Consider the following 21,953-nt stretch of genomic DNA (forward strand, 5'->3'; position numbering starts at 1 on the left):
TTATAATTTTACTATTTTTAAGGGGTTTGCTGAATTTATCCCTCCGTTGCAAATTAAAAATACATCAACGAATAAGACAAAAATTAACGCCCCGTTTGAGTTGTCCGATCAGAATCCGGGAAAATCCGGCCCATGTCTGTTATACACGTGTTGCTTTAAAAGTTGTGCGGATTTAAATCGGACGGTTTAGATCTAAACTCAAAATCTGAGTTAACTTAGGTTAGGAATTCATCATTCGCATTTCGCACCCCGCAGCAGAGAACACACGATTAACAAGTTCACAGGAAAAGAAAAGAAACAAAACGAAAAGACGGTACCGAGAAAAAGAAGAACAAAGAATAAGGATGAAACTGAAGCAGCTTGAAGGTCTCCTTGGTGGCCTCGACCAGTTCTCCCAACCTAAGGTTCGCCATAACTTAACTCTAATCTCCGATTTTCTTAGTAAAATTTCCAATAGGTCCATCAAACTGTTAGTATTATAGAAATACCCCTGTAATATGGTTTCATAGTCTGTTCGTACTTTTTCACTGCGCCTAATAGAACAGCTACTTGCCCTATGAATTGGGATTGTCAAGGTTTCTCATGCTGTATCAATTCTGAACTATTTTTTTATTTTTATTTTATTTTATATATTTGTTTTGAAGTCTAGTGAAAATGATGTGTTGTAGGTAGAGCTGGAGCAATATCCAACTGGAGCACACATAGCTTCAAGAATGATATACACAGTACTTTCTCTACCTTTCTCATGCTTAAAGCTTGGTTATATCTTATCAATTATTTTTGGGTAATATATGTATACTCTTTCAAATATATGTTTGTTACTAGAAGTGTTTTCTTGGCTTGTACTCACTGGTAGAGTACCTTGTAGGAAAAGACCCAAATGTGAGAAATGGTGATTTGGTTTCAGAAATGTATTATTTACCATAGTTTATTTAACTCTTCTTTCTGCCACTGTGCCTCAATTAAGCTCCTTTCTGCAATTAAGCCTCCGTCTGACATAATTTCACCTCAGATAATCCTCAATATTAAATTTGATTTAATTAACCCTCACTTCATATTCAGTTGATAGTCCTCCTCAAATTAGCACCAACTTTACAATGGAGATCCATTTATATTTAATGTGCCTTAGTAGCCCCTCGATTTTTTTTTTAAACTATGCTTCAATTGAGTTCCAGTTAAGTATGTGTTTATTTCACTCCTGCAATTAAACACGAACCAAGCCAGTTTAGAGACATAAGAAGCAAATATTATATAGGATTTCCCATTCAAATATCTAATTATTGACATGTATATTTGGATTATCTTAAAATCTGTCAGGCTGAAAATAGCTATGAGGACATAAGTGGTAAAATAGTGGCAGATTTTGGATGCGGGTGTGGAACCCTAGGTATTGCAAGTGCTCTTCTAGGTGCTGAGTGGGTATCTCTTCCATATAATTTTTGGTCTCTCAAAAGTTAAAATACAACACACAATAGCTACTGTACCACTCTAGCTCATTGCCGATGAGGATTAAATTTTTCTCCTTGCTTTGCCTTTTCTTGAACCTGATAAGTTTGGCAGTTCTGGTCGGAGTTGAATTAACTTAGCAGTACAGTGTTTTGATTGGTCTTGCTACATAGGTACTGGTACTGTTACTTAGGTGCTAAGGATGAACATTGACTTGAGATCACAAAATCAATGATCCTGAAGAGGGGAGAGGAGAGAAGGGAAGGGCAGAGGAGGGGTGACCGGGCTGCCCAAGCAAGTTTACTTGCTCCACAAACTCAATTTTGGAGGCGAGCCAAGGGGAAGGAAGGGGAACCAAGATACAAAAATGAATAGAGTTCCCCTTACTCCTTCCATCCCCTCCCCTCCCCTCCCCTTCCCTTCCCTTCCCTTCCCTTTGAATTTGTCGAGCACACCAATGTAGGAATTGAAATCTTGTTTGTTTGTTGTTTCCTTTTCTTTCTTTCTTTCTTTCATTCATTCATTCTTTTTTATATGCCTTATCTTCCTGTATACAATTGGAATATTGATCTCGTTTTGTTTTTGTGTTGAAAATTTTAGGCATGTTTTAGGCATTGATGTAGACCCGGAATCCCTTGAAATTGCAGGGGAAAATGTCACTGATCTCGAGGTACAGTACCCTGTATTGCCAACACATGCAATTCAATGTGGCTTAGCTCTTAATAGCGAAGGTCATGTATGTTGTGCTTCGTTTGTGTTGTTAAATGTTAGTTACTTTGTTCATTTATGTTCTTAGCTTGTCTGGTAATTGCATTATTCTGGAAATTACAGTGAACTTAATCAATGATACAATTAAGTCCAGTATTGGTATACCTGTTAATACCAAACTCTTGACCTCAAGCCTTCTGAATTGTTCTAATATGGCTTTAAGTTCTGCTTCTCTTTACCATAACATATGCTGGAGTGGTGGTAGTATCTTGCGGCTTTTAAATCTATCTCCGTTGTAACATTTGATAATTGCAGTTGGATGTTGACTTTCTTCGGTGTGATATAAGAACCTTAAATCTCAAAGGTAAAATAAAAATCAATATTGCATTGCAAATTACTGTTACCCCCACTAGGGACTCTGATATTTTCAGAGGACCCTAACTAGGTCTAATATCTGTTTGTGCTCATATTATTGAGGCCTTCTTATTATTTCAACGGAAATGTTCAATGTTAATACTATGTGCAATAAAGATAAAAGTTAATTTGAGCATTTCATTGGTAAACTGGAAGAGGAAGTCTACTTGTGAGGTACCTATGCCTTCAAGGGGCATTTGAGATTCTTTTTGTTTTGATGGGCATTGATGAAATGTTCTCTTGCAATGCTAGTAACTATAGATGGAATATTCAGGTTTGCTGGTGGATACCATAGTGATGAACCCTCCTTTTGGAACACGCAAGAAAGGTGCTGACATGGACTTCCTCTCTCTGTCTTTGAAGGTTAGAATTACATTTTATACCAATTTCTCTCATAATTATTCAAAAGCATAACATACCTGAGAACGCAGGTTGCCTCTCGGGCTGTCTATTCCCTGCACAAGACTTCAACAAGAGAGGTATTTCTCTTAACAGTATAGCTTTAAGAACAGAATAATCTACAAATATGCTTGTCTAAGAATACAGCATCACCTATCTTTTATTTGGGTCCTTAAAACTTTTTAAGTTCCCATTTTAAGAAAGGGTTCGTATTTAACCTCGTGAAGTACCCTCTTTGTCGTACTTTCTAAATTTGTTTTCTTAATCTTTGTCTGGTTGGTCTACCTATATACAAAGTACTAAAGTAATTTAATATACATTTTCTTTTTGTTAGAAGTACAGTGGATATTGTTGCATTATGTGGCTTTTATTTACTTATATTTGCAGCATATAAAGAGAACAGCATTAAGGGATTACAACGCAAAAAGTGCTGAGGTCCTATGTGAGGTATTGATATCCTACAAGGAAACAATCCAATTTATTCTAAAGTGAACATACAAATAGGCTTTGCACATTATGGTTCTAGTTGAAGCTATTTTCTATGACATTTATGTCTGACAATGGAAAACACAAAATGATATTTCTTTGTACATAAGTGGTTTCTTGAGGTGCAAAATGGCCAGGCAGGTAAGTTCAAATCGCATTGTGAGTTACTTTTGGTTTATAGGTAACTCAGATCAGGTTATTTTCAGGTTGGGTCATTTCAGGTTTTGGGTTATTTGCTGTTCGGTTTTTGGGGGTTTCCCATTAGGACTGGGTCATATCTTGCACTGTTGCCCTAGCAAAAGCTAATACAGAATATCAGTTGAAGATAGGTCAGATTGAACTGTTCTCCTGGTAAGACTAGATTTGGATTTCTGGTCTGGTAACATATCGATTGGGTTTTTGGATCGATCCCTGGCTTATGTTGGGTCAGCTTGTGGGTTAGATCTAATTAATAATTAATCAGTTTCTGGCAGATTCAAGTTTCGGTTGAGTCAGGTCCAGGTCATTGACATTTGAAAAAAAAATTCGGGTTGGGTCGGGTTCTGGCAGGTTCATCAGGCCTGGTGCAATTTTGTCAGGTTGTTTGATACTATATAGCTCCACAGCATTTGTTACTGGTAGTATGCACTGATTCCACATGCGTGGCCTTTTCTGCTTAAAATCAGTAGAAGTGTTGGGAGACTTGCCCTTTAAATCTCGATTTTACAAGAATTAAGCAGTGCAGCGCACCTTGGGTAATTATCTGAGTGCTTGTTAATTTAGCAGACCTAATTTCATTTAATCTCAGATCGAGTAACATACACAAATAGTCCTCACACTTTTGCTCATTTCTCATTTTGATCCCCAAAATTGAGAATTTCCCATTTTTCAAACATTTGTGTTTTGACCATTTTGGATCCTTGTCATTTTTCACTAAAAAAATTAATAAAAACTGCTGTCAGTATTCTGTGTGGATTGACTTTTGGTTGTTGTTTCTGAAATATTAAGTACCACATAATGACCTGGTCACGTCAGTGTTTTCTACAATTTTTGTTGATTTTTCTGAACTGTAAATAATGAAATGATACAATGTTATGCATGTTAGAGTGTTATAGACCACAGTTAACTTTTAAATTTTTGGACCAAATTAAGAAAAGGACCATGTATAATTTGTTCTTGCTCATTGACATTTTTAGGTCTTCAACTTCCATTTCTCTGTAATTTACGTCAGTTTCTTCCTAATGCAGCTTCGGTTTGATGTGCCTCAAATGTACAAGTTTCACAAGAAGAAAGAGGTCGATATAGCAGTAGATCTTTGGCGCTTTGTTCCTTAGATATAATATTGAGTACTTGTCAAACCTTATATACATCATTATTTTTTTCTTAATTCTAGTTTAAGATTTGTGTCTAATAGGGCACCTGTGTTCCTGAGTATTTTAGGAGACGGTACAACAAAGGTTATTTTTAGGTTTATCAGTTCTCTTCATTTCTTTCAGTTTCTTTAGCATGGTATATAACCTTTTGGGGTATCCCCTGCGGTTAGCATAACTCCTAGCCAAGCCAAAATTATTTTGGGGGCTATTTGGATTATAGGGGTTTGCTTTGAGATTCGTGCCAAGTTTCATTCTAAACAGTAGGTTACCACACTATCTCTGAACCCAACCTTTTGGGTATAAGCCTGCCACTGCTTTAGTTTATCCAATTTTCTTGCTGGTTTTCAGAAATCAAATTTTCTGTATCTGCATAAATAATTTAAAGTAGAAACAAAATTGATCCCTATATCTTTACTCAGGTAAGTACCATGTAAGCACTGTTATATATTAATCCTCAAATGCACCTCTTATTTGTAGAAATGGAGAGGCTGAAAAGCCTAATTTGGATAATTGAACTGATGCAAGTCTGAAAAGTTTTATTTAGTTATTTTAGTTTTACCAAGGTTGATTTTCTTGGTGGTAGTATTAGTAGTGAATATTAATTATTAGATCTTTAATGAAAACAATAATTCTTCCACCAATGCGGCATATAGTACTAATAGGGAACATGAATGCTAAATCTTAATGAATTCTATGAGTCTGTACTATCTAAATAGAATTGGCTTGCTGTTTCTTTTGGAATGAGACCGATCATTATCTTATTGAATTTTGGAACACTAGAGTTCTTGAATGAAGAAATATTAAAAATTGTCAATAGAAAATCCACCGATTAAAAATAACCTATGGCAATAGAAAACTCTTAACCAGAGTTTTTCCAACCGGAACCTAATTTTAGATGCCAATAAAAATTCTCAGTCCAACATTAAAAATATGCAGTGTAGACTAATAATTTGTTAGCACAAAATAATAAGAAACAAATTGTAGTGGGCCTCACATGCCTGTTGGTACCGGAGAATAGAATTGGTATTCTCTCCGGCGCTGAAAAATGCTCTGGAGGATAATTGTATCTTCACATGTTCGTTGATGAATCTTCATCAAAATTCGTGTTCCATCAACATTCATCAAGCTTTCAAACAAACAATAAAAAAAGTCAACATTTCATGCTATTGGAACTTGTTTTCAAAGTTTGAAGGCAGGGCAGTAGGAGAGGTAATTCGGAATTCAGATTCTGAGTTAACTCAAAATTTGACTTTAAATAATTATCTGTTAAAAATTAGCACAAATTTCAAAACTATTCATTTTTATTAAAGGTGTTTGTGAATTTTAATAAGATTCGTTTTCTCTGCTAGGACTAATTTCGGACAAACTAAAAATTGAATCATTTTAAAGATCCGGACCCTACTATCTTAATTTTTTTTTCAGTAACCATTTTGAAAAAAAAATACAGAGTTACCAAATTTTTTTGGAAAATTCAATTCTTGGTACGTTGTACACAACTATTATTTGTGCACCGCCAATGGGTGGCTCGCATGTATTATTTGGGCAACCACGTGACATGAGATCCGGAGCAGATTCAGGATTTCTGTCAAGAATAGAGCATTCATCGGGTTTAAATAGCTAATTGGGTTCAAATTCATTAATTTATTGGATACACAATTGCAATTCATTTCCTATAACTATGTTTATTAAAAAAATCTGTCATAATCATAACATCAATTGACACAGAAATATTTTTCCTAAGCTAATGAAAAATTCATTTGGCACAGTTTAAAGTGGGACTGTTCTTAGCAAATTAGCAAATTGAAGTGAAAGCTTAGATAAAAATTTAACTGAAATATATGTATTGAATAATAAAAGGTTCAAACAGTTCGACCGACCTAATTTCTTAAAATTGTAATAATAGGTCCTATCGTCAGACCTTTCTTGTTCTCCTTCATTCTATTTCACTCTATTTACGAAATAGAGCATCGAAGATTCGAAAAAAAAAACTGAAATACGCAGTATCAATCAAAGCTAGAAAAGAATCAATTTAAGAATCAGACTAGCTCAGACTAAAGATAGGGACACCGAATAATTAGTACTTGATCAAAACCTATTCCAATTTCTTCTTGAATCCGCCATTGTCTGAGATACACATGTATTATTCTTATCAATTGGTTGTGCAGATAATATCTACAAACCGGATAAAAATAAAATAAATAAAAACTGTATGACAATTCTATATTTGTTTTTTCAAAGGAAGCAGTTAACAGTTTCCCAACTCCAGTCCTCCAAAAATCCCCGGAGATTTTCAACTAATTTTGTAAACATAAATACTAAATCCTGTAAACATCAATACTAAATCCTGTAAACTAATTCAACAAATTCTGTAAACATAAAAACGCGTGAAAGCTGTTAAAAACGCGTGAAAGCGGTTAAAAACGCGTGACAGCTGTTGAAAACGCGTGACAGCTGTTGGGGACCACCTTCTGTGAACATACACATAATATCCTGTAAACATACACATATTATCCTGTAAACATACACATATAATTCTGTAAACATACATAGTGTACTTAAAATTATAGCAGTTGAAATATCCTGTAAACATACACATATTATCCTGTAGACATAGACATATTATCCTATAAACATACACATATAATTCTGTAACATACATAGTGTACTTAAAAAATTATAGCAGTTGAAATTATGGCAGTTGTGGCAGTTAAAAACGCGTCAGAACTAAGCTAAAAAGGGAAGACTTTTATACACGGAGATTTTTGAAGAACTGTAGCCCGGGACATTACCTTTTCTCTTTTTCAAATGGTAACTTAAAAAATCCGGTCCGATAACTCGTCGAGGGTTCATGTAATCTCCTAGCAGCTTCTGCTAGATTTTTCAAAAAAGAAAAAGAAAAAGGTTGGGCTATCAAAGATGTAGAATTCTATCTACGGAATACATTTTGTGCAATCTTTAAAGCAGCATAGCGAGTCATAAGTAACACATAGGATCTGATAACTAATATGTTAGGTTAGATTAATTTTCATTATTAGATGCAAAGTTGTTAATCAAATACTAAAATCCATTAAATCAGATGGCGAGACCGTCCATCAAATTTCCCATTCGTTCAATTTCATATTGTAATTCTGACTGATTCAATAATGTAATCAGCAAATAATACTCCTACATCTGTAACTAATTAACCTGATAGCCTCTATGATCAGGATTTAAAAAAAAATAAAATAAATAATACTCCTACATATGTGCTGCTAATTTTTTTAGCTTTTATATTTTTCTTTTGAAACTGCTGTTTTGTTTTCTTTTTTCTTAATCGGTGGATTTTCCTTCAAACGTGCCAGCTTGCCAGAGCAGCAAATTAATAGTAGTGCTTGATAGTGATCGGCTGCATGAACCTACAAATAGAATAACCGCAAATGCTACAAGTCATGCTCAGCACTAACTAATATATATTATTATTCAATTACATAAATAATTTCTCAATTAGAAGTGTCTACCTCGTAAATTTTCACGCAGAGAAACAATAAAGAAAGGTGGAAAAGTTTTATTTTTGCAATATCTTGGGAGTAGATTATTCTAAAAATAATATCTAAAAGACTAAAAGAGTAATTATATGGCACTTTAATTTTAATGGTATATTTAAAAATAATTTTAAATCTAAAAATATAATTGTAAGTATATTTATCATTATTTATGTAGAACATGTATGAAGTTTGCACAAACTTTTATAAAAAACCATTTAGACTTTTTATCAAACAACTTAAATTTCTTAACGATTGAAGTTTAATGATTTTTTAATAGATGACGATTAAAATTCAAATTGAAACAAATATTATGCGTGCCCAATCTAAATGATGGAGAACACCTCCATAATTCAAAATTTAAATTTGAATAATATTTTTAATATATCAAATTAATATATGATCATAAAAGTTAGATGCATGTTAGGATTACTCTTATATAAATTTACATCTTTCTTTCAGAGATATTTATATAAATTTAAAGTTAGAAACTATACTAAACATAATGTTTAGTTAATGTAAGTTTGAATGTTAGAAAAGGGGACAACCAATTACAATATCATTTGACTTATACCGAATGCTATCATGAACACTTCAGATCCATTATTCTGTATAAATAAATTGGAAATTTTTAAGAAAATATTAAAGAAATCTTAATAGTAGCAGAATATAAGTTTCAATAACATTTTTTGTCATCAGATATTTCTCATTTCCAGGGACGATAAGAACAAAAGACATGAAAGAACCATCCGGACTTTACAACAATTCATGCACTCCAATATAGCTCCAATTGTTGGTCAAAACAAAATTAAACAACCCCAGAAAATCTCTTGCATATTCTTTTCAAATATAAAATGATTAAGCAGCGGCTGATCTTTCAACCTATATAGAGGGACTCTCTGTCTCCCTCAAAACTCCAGATTAAAGTTCGCATTCAACTTTCGCCTACTGAGTTCAACAACAACAAACGACAATGGCAACGGCGAAGGTTTTGTTTCTGGCGCTGATTTCATTGGTAGCCTTGCAGCAGGTCCTGGTTAATGCAACCTTTGCATCCAATATGAAATGTACATGGGGCAAAGATAACTGCCAGATTAACGACGATAACGCAAAACTCATCCTCAACAAGTGGTCAGGTATAACGAAGATTTAAAATTAATTCGCGTTAATTTAATTTTTTGGGATTCATTATGAGGTCTATATATCTCAAAAGTTTTTGTAGATCTGTTTATCTTTCTTGTATTATGTCGTCGCATACCGCAATCACAAACTCAGAATACAATGGAGTTATGAATGTCAATTTTCAATAATCACGAGTACTGCTAAAAACACAAACCTGTGAAAAAAAAAAAGATTTGAGTTCTGAATCTCTATCCTGAATATAATTGCTTAATTAAACAAAATTATGCGTTAGTTTGTCATTTGTCCTAAAAGACAATTTATGTTAAATAAAATGAAACAAAATAAGGTGATTTAAGGAAATACTCCTGAATTGTCCATATGAACCCAGTGGTTAGTGGTATCATTTTTTTTCTTTTTCAAATTAACAATTGTTTAACTTTGCAAAATCTTGCACAAATGACCTAGTATTTTACCCAGTATGCTGCTGCGTTTACGTAGTTTACCTCATAGACACTAGTTTAGATAAATAACTTGTGACCCTTCACATCTAACAAATGTTGCACTAATGATACTAGTTATATATTAATGTCATATTCTTCAGGAGCTTCTATTCAAGGCATCAATCAATTTATCTATGGATTCATCGATATGAGGATTAAGCTCGTATCTGGACACGCTGCTGCTGTCGTCACGACCTATTATGTGAGTAATTTTTGTGACTACAATTTACTTCTATTTTCTATTTAGGATAGCCCTTGTCAGACTTCAGTCGAGTATCATATATGCAGGAGGGGGACAACTTTTAATTACTAGCTATATTCTATGTAAGTGAAGAAAAGGCATGCATATGCATTAACTGATCTTCAAAAATTAAACTGATCTATCACAGATATCATCTGAAATGAAAGAGGTAAATGACTATCACGATGAGATTGATTTTGAATTTCTGGGCAACGAGACTGGATATGGCAATTACTACACTTTGCATACGAACATCTTCGTCAATGGAGTTGGAAACAAAGAGGAGCAATTCAGGATAGATTGGTATGATGCGACTTCTGATTACCACAACTACACAATCTTCTGGAATCCCTACATGGTTGTGTAAGTCTCCAACCATATATTACTCGTTAATCACAATATATAAGACTGCTTTCATGTGTATTTTTATGTATGTGTATCCAAGTACATAAGGGAGCACACAAGTACATAGAATACGTAACAATTAATACCAATTACCAAAACTATAACAAGAATCTTATTGTGTAGGTGGTCAGTAGATGGTAATGTAATCAGAGTATTCAAGAATTATGAAGACAAAGGTATTCCATTCCCCAAATACAAGCCGCAGAGGGTATATAGCAGTATCTGGAATGCAGATGACTGGGCCTGCCAGGGCGGCAAAATCAAGACCAACTATACTTATCAGCCATTTGTTGCTAACTACGTCAGCTACCAGGAGAAATCTTGCCTGTACGCCGGGCCCAAAAGCGTGCAGACATGCAATGACCCATCAAATTGGTTCTTCAATTCCCAGTACAAGCAGCTGACCCAGGCTCAAATCGACACCATGAACAGCATCAGAAATAAATACCTTGTCTACAACTACTGCACTGACACAAAGAGGTTTAACGGAAGCTTCCCTGCTGAGTGCTCCCTGCCTATGTACTAATCATATATATGGAGGAACATCATTAAAGAGCTAGCACACGATTGAGTGAACATGAGTATGGTTTTTCCGGCTTCTTCGGACATATATTATATATACACATATATACGACAGTAGTGTACTGTATGTACAATTTGTAAGAACAAAGCGATTCTTTTTTTTTTGTTTTTTTGTTTTTTTTTTTGTTTTTTTTTTGAATTTTCCTCTTTGAGGGAGGTATTTTGGGTTGTGCCTGTGATATTCTTGTTATGAGATCATACTACTTCGGTCATGTTGATCAGTTATTTGATAATAAATTTTCAGTTTAAAGAAGAATACTGTATTAATCTTATTGGAGAAAAGATGCAAAGAAAAAGAAAATTGAATCTTAAGCTTCAATTTTGTTTAATTTTATTCTCTTAACACGTAAGTTAATTGTTTCTTATACGGATCCGTGCTGAATATGAGGTAGCTAGCATAATTTCCATGGACCCGTTGACCATTAATGCAATACCTAAATAATATTGTTCTATTTTACCTTAATTCTCTCAATTAGTATTTTGATCACCATTCTTGGACTGATTCTTTTTTAGGCCTTATATATGGTCGTCTGTTTTGAGCCTATATAGGGCTGTAAATGAGCCGAGTTTGAGCGAGTTACCTCCAACTCGAACTCGGCTCGTTTAATAAACGAGCGAGCAAACTCGAGTTGAGATGATAATAACTAGTTGTAGAGCCAACTCGAACTCAGCTCGTTATCAACTCGAGTTGGCTCACAACTCGTTTATAACTCGTTTAATCAGTGATAGTATTACAACACAAGTTCAAACATATTTTGCACGAATCTCAAAACACAAATAACAGTCTAGAGATTCGGGTTTAATTATTTTGAAATTTATTGTGACCAATATTATGTAACTTTATGTAACTCGAGTTATAAATGAGTGAGTTGGGGCCAACTCGAGTTGTAAATGAGCCGAGTTGTAAATGAGTGAGTTAAAGCGAGCTGTAAATGAGCGAGTTATGAGCGAGTTATGAGTTCGAGTTCTTTTGTCCAGCCCTAAGCCTATATATTTAAGCACCGTGTTATATAGTGGTCTAAGTATCATTGTGTACACGGAAAGAATGCAACAACCATTTCATTTATTGCTAAGCTCCCTCCCATCTATTCAACTAATTAATTAAAATTTAATTCACAAAAAAATATTTATTAAAAAAAAATTATATCTTGTTACATACATCAACTTCTACCACCGTACCGTTGCACCTGAAGCCATAGCAACCCGATGTATAATTTGAAGCCATCTCAACTAAATAATTTTGGTTGATGGGGGCTGATAGTAGGTTTAGATCCACTTCGCAAGTACGTACGCAACTCTATATATATAATAACTTTTAATTTTATTTTTATTACTAGTTTAGTTTATATTCCTTAATCAATTTTTAGATTTCAAAATAAAAAAATTCATCAATATATAGGACTGATACATTATTTTTACTAAATCTTTTAAACTAAATATCTCCTAGGTATCTACCACCCTTGCATTTCTAATTTTTTTCCATAATATACAATTTTGGCAAAGGCTTCTATGGACATAAGAACCTATTTGTAAAATGAACATATTTTTATTTTCAAAGTTCAAACAGTCGATCCGAACCGTTCATCTTTTTCTCCATATTAATATGTGCTTGGAGACCAAATTTTACATTTTTCTGAATTTTTTTACTATTTATTAAGATGGATACAAAATTCAATGGTCTGAATTTGATATTTTTTGTACCCATCTTAATAAATAGTAAAAAAATTCAGAAAAATGTAAAATTTGGTCTCCAAGCACATATTAATATGGAAAACAAGATGAATGGTTCGGATCGACTGTTTGAACTTTGAAAATAAAAAAGAGTGTTCATTTTACAAATAGGTCCTTATGTCCATAGAAGCATCACTCTACAATTTCATGTATCTTCTACCTATCATTAGCTTTATAACATTTTTTTCTCAAGATCGTCAGGGCAATACTTATATATGGTGAGCTCGGAATATATAAGAAAAGAATATTGATGCTATAAATTTATTGGTATCGCCACTCTATGCAGAATTGAGTGACCAAGTTGTTACTTTTTGATTCCTTGAACAAAAAAAAAGATGAAAGATAGACAGTAAGAGATCCGGAAATTATCAGCTCCATTTAATTCGGATTCTGATTATAAGTGCATTCGAAGTGAACTTGAACCGGATAATCTGGAGCCATTTACACCCCTCTTAGAGGGAGATGACTCATTTGGCTAGCGATATATTTAATTTGTACATAAATTTTAATTTGTCTAGCATTTAATTTGCTTGTAGAGACTTGTTTGAGTCCTCTTAAAAGAACGAGCGGTTAATTTTATGGCTTTTGCCTGGCTCTAGCACATATTTCTTACCTCTCTTGTCTCAATATATTTTGAGATTTGGAACTATTTGTGGAGAAAAAATATGAAATATATATAACCCGTACGTATAAATTGAGATTTGGAGCTATTTGTGGATAAAAAATATGAAATGAACCCCGGTGCTTATTTGCGTTTGGTGATTTGATTTAAGAATTTGAGAGTTTTCTTAAACAATATAGGTAAGCTGTGTGAGAATTTGATTCAAGGTAGTTGTGGATTGCTAAATATGCTATATATTAGAACTTTTTATTTTTTTGGATTTTCTTCTCGATGAGAAGCTGATCTTCCTTTTTCTTTTCTTTTTTTTTTGAGTAAGAATAGGAGTCATGCTCCTATTTTTATTAACCATAATTGGTTACATGGTTTCAGGGTTTAGAGAGAAAACCCTATGATATATTTACAGATGAAAAAAAAAAAAAAAAAAAAAGAAAAAAAAAAAAAAAAAAAGAAAAAAAAGAAAAGAAAGGAGAATAGGAAAAAACAGAGGGTACTATGCTTCTTTTCTTGTCAAGATAAATGTCATGCATTTGTTAAGCTCCACTGAGTCTTCACCTCTTCTATCAGTTCATCGATCGTTTTGGTCTTCTCTCTAAAAATTCTTGCACATCTTTCTCTCCATAGAATGAATATGGTAATGAGCAGTAGTTCTCGGAGTTGCTTCATCCTTGTTTTGTCCAATAAGAAAGTTTCAAAATTGATACCATTCACCATCCGATACCCAAAATGTTGGAAACTACAATTGAATACCTTCTCATATAACAACTTCGAAAAAGGACATTGGTTGAAAAGATGCGTTGTTGTTTCTTCGTCTGCCCGACATAGATAGCATATACTGACAAGAGAAAAACCCCTTCTGTTGAGGCCTTTTTCTTTTCTTTTTTAAAAGAAGTGAATTTCCATCCAATTTAAGTATGCTCGATCGAACATGTCGGTTATAATTAACAAAAGGAAAAAGGCTGGAGCGGATTTACAACTGTTCAATTACATAACTACAACCCTCCTATATTCTTTGCGACCTTAGGCTGGGGATATTCGAGTCCGGATCATTTGAGGTAACTCAAATTTCGAGATTGATTCGGACTGTCTGATCAGAATCTGAACTAATCTGGTCCGGGGTGGAATGCTCGGCTCTTTCAATATTTGTGCCAAAACAGATCAGACGGTCCGGATCTAATTAAATATCCAAAATTTCAAGATTGATTTGGACCGTCTGATCAGAATCTGAACCAATCTGGTCCGGAGTGGAATGCTCGGCTCCTTCAATATTCGTGCCAAACAGATCGGACGGTCCAGATCTAATTAAATTCCAAAAGTTTGAAAAATAATTAATATAAATTACACTACACATTTTTTTTTTGCAATTTAGTTTTGAAAAGGTAACTACCAATTACAAATATGATTTGCTTATGTTTATATGTTATGTACTTTTGTCACAAACAGTTTTAGTTCCTTCTTTTCTGTATAGATAATTGAGTAACTTCTTCGAGTATTTTTTTTAATGACATCTTAAAAGTGGCATCAAATTTTAAGGATCATGATAATTGTCCCGCATCTCTATTCCCTCATTTATCTCCGCATTTAATTTCCATAACTGTCTTGGAACCACAAAAATTTCAGCACTGATTTTTTTCTAAAGTATTAATGTCCATGTACATAGGTATTTATATCTAAGAACGAAAGTATTTATACTTGCAAGGTGAATAATTTTTACATAAATAATTATCTCTCCAACCAAATCTCAAATAAAATGGGAGAACCATACACATTTTTAGAGGTGGATTTTTTTTTTCATTTAATCTCGTCCACATTTCTGACGATCTATGAGAAATTTTACGAATCTAAAATCATGAATGTCTTCTACGTAATTTTCTATTTTAAATGAGATCCATGATGACATACTTTCGGACTCGTCGTCACACAAGTATTTATACTTCGTCGTGCAAGTATTTATACCTAGAAAATATTTTTTACATATGACACTGACTGATATATAAAAGTATTAATATTAAGTATTACAAGTATTTATACCTATACACTAGAGTATTTAGACTTATATATAAAAAAAAAACTTGAATAATTATCTCGTATACATTTATCGTGATAAATATTTTTTTGTATGAATAAATAACTAGTGGTGACGATAGTACAACCTCTAATTTTAGAAGTTTTTAAATAATTTTTGGGAACCATAATACAACTTTTAAATAATTATCACATTCCTTATTTAACGTGGATCTTCTAATTTTAGAAATGTTTAAATACTTTGTGAGGATTATAATACAACCTTTCTAAATTGTAGTTGTGGGATAGAGGGGGATAGGAGTGTGGAGATGAATATAATTAGGAAGCTGATAATTGTACCCCAAACAAAGTACCCGTGCGCGTCCCCCAACCTTCTAGAATATCGGCGACAAAAAATCAGGTTTTACTTCATATAGCGCAATAACAGTACCAATCTTTCTTTATTGTATAGAATTTCACTGCATGAAGAGAAAAACTCTCTGTTAAACAAATTTAACAAAAGCACCGCCAAATGCAGCGAAACAATCGTATAATTTAAACATATAAAGAAAAACATTTAATCTATTGCGTTCAAGTATTTAACTTTCATTGTAAATGAGTTAAATTTTCATTTTTAAATATAAAAACGAATCCCCAAATTCGTCCCCGAGCAAAAATTTACAGATCTAAACTGGAACCAATCCCCAAGCACGTCCCTGAGTACGAAATTTACACCTCTAAATTTATACTAATCCCCGAGGGCGTTCTCCAGCACAAATTTTCTTCATTTGTGCAGAATGTGCCAGGAACAGTACATGTGAACAAGTAAAGCATGTAAACCAATACGTACTGGAAAGCAAACAACATAAACAAAGCAATGAAAATTTGTGCATATAAACCTGTGTTTACAAACACATTTTAAAACTTATTCTTCAAACACATTTTAAAGCATATAAACCTGTGTTTACAAACATTGAAAAATCTTCATTTAATGAATTACTTGTTCAAAATGGAGACTGTATTTTTAGTTATTAAATATCAAAAGCTGTTAATTTGCATATATAATTAAAATTAGAACCAATCCCCCATCGCGTCCCCGAGTTAACTGGGTTTAAATTGTACTTTAAAGTACTTTAAAGTACGTTCAAGTAAGTACTTAATTAATGATTACATGACTGTTAATAAGCTGGGGGATTAGCTCGGGGATTAGTGATTACAACTCCTCCTAACAGACTGTCCACAAAATTAAAGCACAAGACAAAACCATGCAAAGCTAACATTTAAAGCAGTCAATGTAAAATAGCAATGCGTTAAAACATCGATGCGTTAATTAATGACAAATTAATAAATTTTCGTTATTAGCGAACAGTTAAACCCAGTTAAACTAGTTCAGGGACGAGCTCGAATTTGATGGCTCGAGTACCAGAACATTTCTCATATAATTATTCAAATTGTAATGATATGTGCATAGTCGTCTTATGTTTACCAAACAAAAGACGTGAAAGAGCTAGCTGTCCAAATGAAATAAAACAAACCGGAAGTTGGTCCCGCAAACAATTCATGCACTCCAATACGCGCCAATTGTTGGTCAAAGGAAAATTAAATAACGAAAAGAAATAAATCTTTTGCAAATTCTTTTCAAATAAAAATTCAATATTCAATGGCTCTTCCTATCTCTATATATAAAGGGCCTCTTTCTCTCCCTTAGAGCGCCAGGTTAAGAAGTCCACATTCAACCTTCGCCACTACCTGAGTTTAACAGCAACAACAATGGCAATGGCGAAGGTTCTGTTTCTAGCTCTAATTTCACTGGTTGTCTTGCAACAAGCTCTGGTTAATGCATCCTTTGCATCCGATATGAAATGTACATGGGGCAAAGATAACTGCCAGATTAATGGCGATAGCGCAAAGCTCACCCTCAATCAGTGGTCAGGTATAACAAATATTTAAATTACTTGACGTCTATTTAATTTTTTGGGATCTATTATGAGGTCTATCTCAAAGTTTTTGTAGATATCTGTTTATCTTTCTTGTTTTATGTTGCATAACTGCAATCACAACAAGAATGAGACACTTTTCGCGAGGATAAAAAAATGACTTTTTGCGACGGACTACTATCATTGTTTAGCTTTTTCTTTTTGCGACGAATGGCTGTCGTAAATGCGTTTTTTCCCTTGCAAAAAGTGTCTACTTTGTTATAGTGAATAACAAACTCGGAATACAGTCGAGTTATTGATGTAAATTTTCAAGTCATTTTGAGTACGTACCGCTAAAAAAAATGAACCTGTGAAAAATATAAGACTTGATCAATCCTGAATCTCTATCCTGCTTATAATTGCTCATTAATTAAAAAAAATTGTGTGTCAGTTTGTTATATGTCCTAAATCACAATTTATGTTAAATAAAACAAAACAAAATAGGGTGATTTAATAAAAATAATCCTGAAATGGAAATAGAACTAGGGTGTTCTTAAAATCACTGAGCTTCTTTGATGAGGTTAACTTTAAAATCTATCAGATTGACTTCAATCATGAATCTAAATTGTTAAAATATAATTCATGAGTGGTACATTTATATGAAAATTAAAAAAAATAATTTAATATAAAGTCAAGAGATGAATATAAAGAAGGTTTATAATTTAATTTGAATGCATTCATTTTTCATTATTTTTTTATCCCTTGAATTTATACTAAATTAATTCAAAAATTTATAAATTTTTCATGGAAACACATCACTCGTGAAGTATATCAACTTTAACAGTTTAGATTCAACATTTGAAGTCAATCCAATATGTTTTAGAGTTAAGCTCACTAAGAGGCTTGGTGTGCTTAAGGACACCCAAGTTATACTCCCTGAAATGCCTATATGAACCAGTGGTATCATTATTTTTTTCACATTAATTAACAATTGTTTAACTTTGCAAAATCTTGCACAAATGACCAAGTAGTTTAAATAGTATGCTTTCAAACCCTCATAGACACTAGTTATAGATAAAGAACTTTTGTCCCTTCTCATCTAATAAAAAAAATGTAAGGCCATTATAAGATTTTATATTAATGTCATTCTTCAGGAGCTGCTATTCAAGGCACCAGTCAATTAATCTATGGATACATCGATACGAGGATTAAGCTTGTACCTGGAAACTCTGCTGCTGTCGTCACGACCTATTATGTGAGTAATTTTTGTGACTACCATTTAGTCGAGTAGCATATATACATATATATATATATACCAGAGGGGGACAGCTTACATTAAATATATTATATGTAAATGAAGAAAAGGCATATGCATTAACTGATCTTCAAAATTTAAAACTGATCTATCACAGATATCATCTGAAATGAAAACGGGGAATGACGATCACGATGAGATTGATTTTGAGTTTCTGGGCAACCTTACTGGCGGAGACAATTACTACACTTTGCATACGAACATCTTCGTCAATGGAGTTGGAAACAAAGAGGAGCAATTCAGGATGAGTTGGTATGATCCAACTACAGATTACCACAACTACACAATCTTCTGGAATCCCTACATGGTTGTGTAAGTCTCCAACAATTAATTGCGTGTAAAATATATATGAATGCTTTCATGTGTATTTTAGTCTATTTTTATATATGTTTGTGTACCCATGGATATATACGTGTGTAGGTAATAAGTACGCAGCATATATATATATATATATAAGTATAATTAATACCAACTAACAAATAACAAGAATCTTATGAATTGTAGGTGGTCAGTAGATGGTAATGTGATCAGAGTATTCCGGAACTACGAAGAACAAGCTATTCCCTTCCCTAAATACAAGCCGCAAACGGTATATAGCAGTATCTGGAACGCTGACGACTGGGCCTGCCAGGGTGGAAAAGTGAAGACCAACTGGACCCATCAACCGTTTGTTGCTAACTACCTCAACTTTGTGGATAACGGTTGCCAATACACTGGGGCCAATAGTATACAGACATGCAATGACCCGTCAAACTGGTACTTCAATTCCCAGTACAAGCAGCTGACGCAGGCCCAACTCGACACCATGAACAGCATCAGAAAACAGTACCTGGTCTACAACTACTGTACTGATACAAAGAGGTTCAATGGCAACTTCCCTCCTGAGTGCTACAAGTCTCAGTACTGATTATTGAAGAGCTAGCACACGATCGAGCAAAGAAGAGTATGGTTTTACTGGTTTGTTATAATATATTTCCATGCATATATGTACACTTTGTAAGAATTAAGCGATTATTTCATTTCTGTTATTCTGTTTTTTTTTTAATAATTTTCCTTTTTGAGAGGGAATTTGGGTTGCAATTATATTGTTATGATATTATACTTAAAATTAAATTATGACTTTTGCCATGTTAAGTTATTTTGAATCTTCGATAATAAATATTTTGTGTTTTAGAAGTATAAATTTTTTATTTACAGAGGAAATAAAGCAAAACAAAAAGTGACTCTTATATTGATTTTGTGCATTTGATTGCATGTACATGACCTTATTGCTTCATTGCTTTCTTCAAGGGCGGATCTGAAACCATTCAAAAAGTGGCTAAGCCATCTCTATAATTTTAAAATTTAACTAAATTTTATTTTTTTGGAACATTTATATAGTCCAGCCCTTCTCATAAATTACCACATGTCTATCTGTAGTTTGGTGGTAAGAATTTATGTTGTGATTATGGAGAGCTTGAGTTCAATTCCCACCTAATTACAATTTGTACATTTTAATTTTTAACCCTCTTATTGAGATATTCTAGTTCCGTCCCTGGCTTTATTCCACTATAAATTTCCAACTAAGCATCTTCCAGCTCCATATCTACCGCTCTTCTTATTCATTTTCCACATTACACAAAATAGAAAATACTACGCATCTCCTACGTACCTAATATTTTGAAAATTCACCCGGATGCTCATCGGAGCAATATTTATGGTGAGTTTGAAATATAGAAGAAAAAATACCAATGTTGCTGCTATTTGCGGAGTTGAGTTGTGAAAGTAGTATTTTTGGAGCTCCTTGAAGAGGAAAAAAAAATGCAAAGAAATAGATGATAACATGGCAGCCTCTGCCAAGCATTTAAAAAAAAAAATAGATGATTAGTTCTTTTGGCTCAAGATGGTTTTACAGAGACTTATGTCTAGTCTTTCAAGGACGGTGCTGTCTCCTGCTTTTGCGGATTTTCTTTGCCTCGAACCAATTCGCTCGTTCTCAGAAGAGAAACAACTCTCTCAGACCAAGTGCGGATTGTACATGTAGTTATTTAAAATATTTGAGACTATACAAGTGTGAAAAAAAAACATACATATAGTTATCTGATTATCTCTTTCCAATGGAAGTTGATGCAAGCACACTATTCAGTTATCAAATAATATATAACATTCCTTCAAAATTTGGAGTGATATATGGGAAACCATATTTACTGACTAGTGACTAGTTACTTTTGGTTTTATTACATAACGAACTAGTTAAAGATTCTGTTATCATTCTTTTCTTAGTCTTTACCCCTTCTTGTTTGAGTTGTATGTGAGATTCTGGCGTTATACTTCGAAACCAGAAAAAAACATTATTTATCTTGTACCAACTACCAAGTGCTTTAACCTTGGATCTAATATTCACATTCAATTATTTTTTTTGAATAGAAATGAGAGTCAGGCCCTCATTTATATTGAGATATAAAGTTCAGTTACATGAGAATGGTAACTACCACCTAAAAACACAAGAAAAAATTGCTTAAACAATTGAGCAGTTACATGAAAGGGCAAAATAGGAAATAATTGAAAAATAAAGGTAAAAGCTGTAAAAAAACAGAAAACAAAAGGAGATCTCGCTGCTTTAACTTGAACTGTTGTTCTGTTGCTCTATTACTTGAAATTCTTCATCTCCATATACATCAACTGAGTTGACACATCTTGTGCCAACTGTTGCCTATCCTTGTACAAATCTCTGAAAATTCTTGCCCCCCTCTTTCCATAGAATGAACTGTGTGATCAGCAGTATTTCTTTTGATTTTGCACTATAACTTTTTTCAGTTATGGCCTCTGTGTAGCTTACCAGTATCGGACTGATCACACTGTTGAGCTCCATTGTGATCGCTACTTCCTCATACAATGCCTTAGCAAATATGCACTGATTGAACATATGATTAACCGACTCAGCTTGCCTCTTACATAAAACACACCAATTTGGCATAATCCAATATTCAATTATTATTTGTATCGTTTTGTATAATTTCTGGTATATCCTTCCAAAAAGTTCTTAATTACGAAATGTACCCTTGCAATTGATGGCACCAAATCACCATTGTGAATAGTCAGGATCTTGAAAGAACGAACATCCTTTAGTTAACCTTTTTTAGTATTTCTGTTAATTTTAGCTTTTTTCTTGATGTTCGTGTAAGGAATTCGGGTAGTATTATAGGGTTCACA

At 33.4% G+C, this 21,953-nt stretch overlaps 3 protein-coding genes across 5 annotated transcripts; all 3 read left to right on the forward strand.

Moving 5' to 3' along the window:
- The first annotated feature begins 259 nt into the window (after positions 1 to 259).
- On the forward strand, positions 260 to 4,905 carry LOC144564330 (S-adenosyl-L-methionine-dependent methyltransferases superfamily protein). Of its 3 annotated transcripts, none has more exons than XM_078313935.1 (9): positions 260 to 404; positions 669 to 725; positions 1,318 to 1,415; positions 2,047 to 2,116; positions 2,470 to 2,518; positions 2,843 to 2,931; positions 3,000 to 3,047; positions 3,355 to 3,414; positions 4,680 to 4,905. In XM_078313935.1, exons 1-9 carry the CDS (start codon positions 345 to 347, stop codon positions 4,764 to 4,766), a joined length of 618 nt encoding a protein of 205 aa, XP_078170061.1. In that variant the 5' UTR covers positions 260 to 344; the 3' UTR covers positions 4,767 to 4,905. The 3 variants fall into 3 exon arrangements, with proteins under 3 accessions (XP_078170061.1, XP_078170062.1, XP_078170063.1); XM_078313937.1 differs by having other exon boundaries at positions 272 to 404; positions 673 to 725; XM_078313936.1 differs by lacking the exon at positions 3,355 to 3,414 and having other exon boundaries at positions 261 to 404.
- A 4,193-nt stretch (positions 4,906 to 9,098) lies between these two features.
- LOC144564588 (putative xyloglucan endotransglucosylase/hydrolase protein 26) lies at positions 9,099 to 11,487 on the forward strand. The gene is made up of 4 exons (XM_078314198.1): positions 9,099 to 9,462; positions 10,050 to 10,150; positions 10,338 to 10,552; positions 10,718 to 11,487. The coding sequence occupies exons 1-4, from the start codon at positions 9,300 to 9,302 to the stop codon at positions 11,118 to 11,120; spliced, it is 882 nt and encodes a 293-aa protein (XP_078170324.1). The 5' UTR covers positions 9,099 to 9,299; the 3' UTR covers positions 11,121 to 11,487.
- Positions 11,488 to 17,300: 5,813 nt separating this feature from the next.
- Positions 17,301 to 19,894, forward strand: LOC144563908 (putative xyloglucan endotransglucosylase/hydrolase protein 26). Its single transcript, XM_078313371.1, has 4 exons — positions 17,301 to 17,463; positions 18,601 to 18,701; positions 18,859 to 19,073; positions 19,266 to 19,894. The coding sequence occupies exons 1-4, from the start codon at positions 17,301 to 17,303 to the stop codon at positions 19,666 to 19,668; spliced, it is 882 nt and encodes a 293-aa protein (XP_078169497.1). The 3' UTR covers positions 19,669 to 19,894.
- Positions 19,895 to 21,953: the final 2,059 nt, after the last annotated feature.

The sequence above is a fragment of the Carex rostrata genome, chromosome 13 (genome assembly GCF_964058835.1).
Source record: "Carex rostrata chromosome 13, lpCarRost1.2, whole genome shotgun sequence".
NCBI classification, from domain to species: Eukaryota; Viridiplantae; Streptophyta; class Magnoliopsida; order Poales; family Cyperaceae; genus Carex; species Carex rostrata.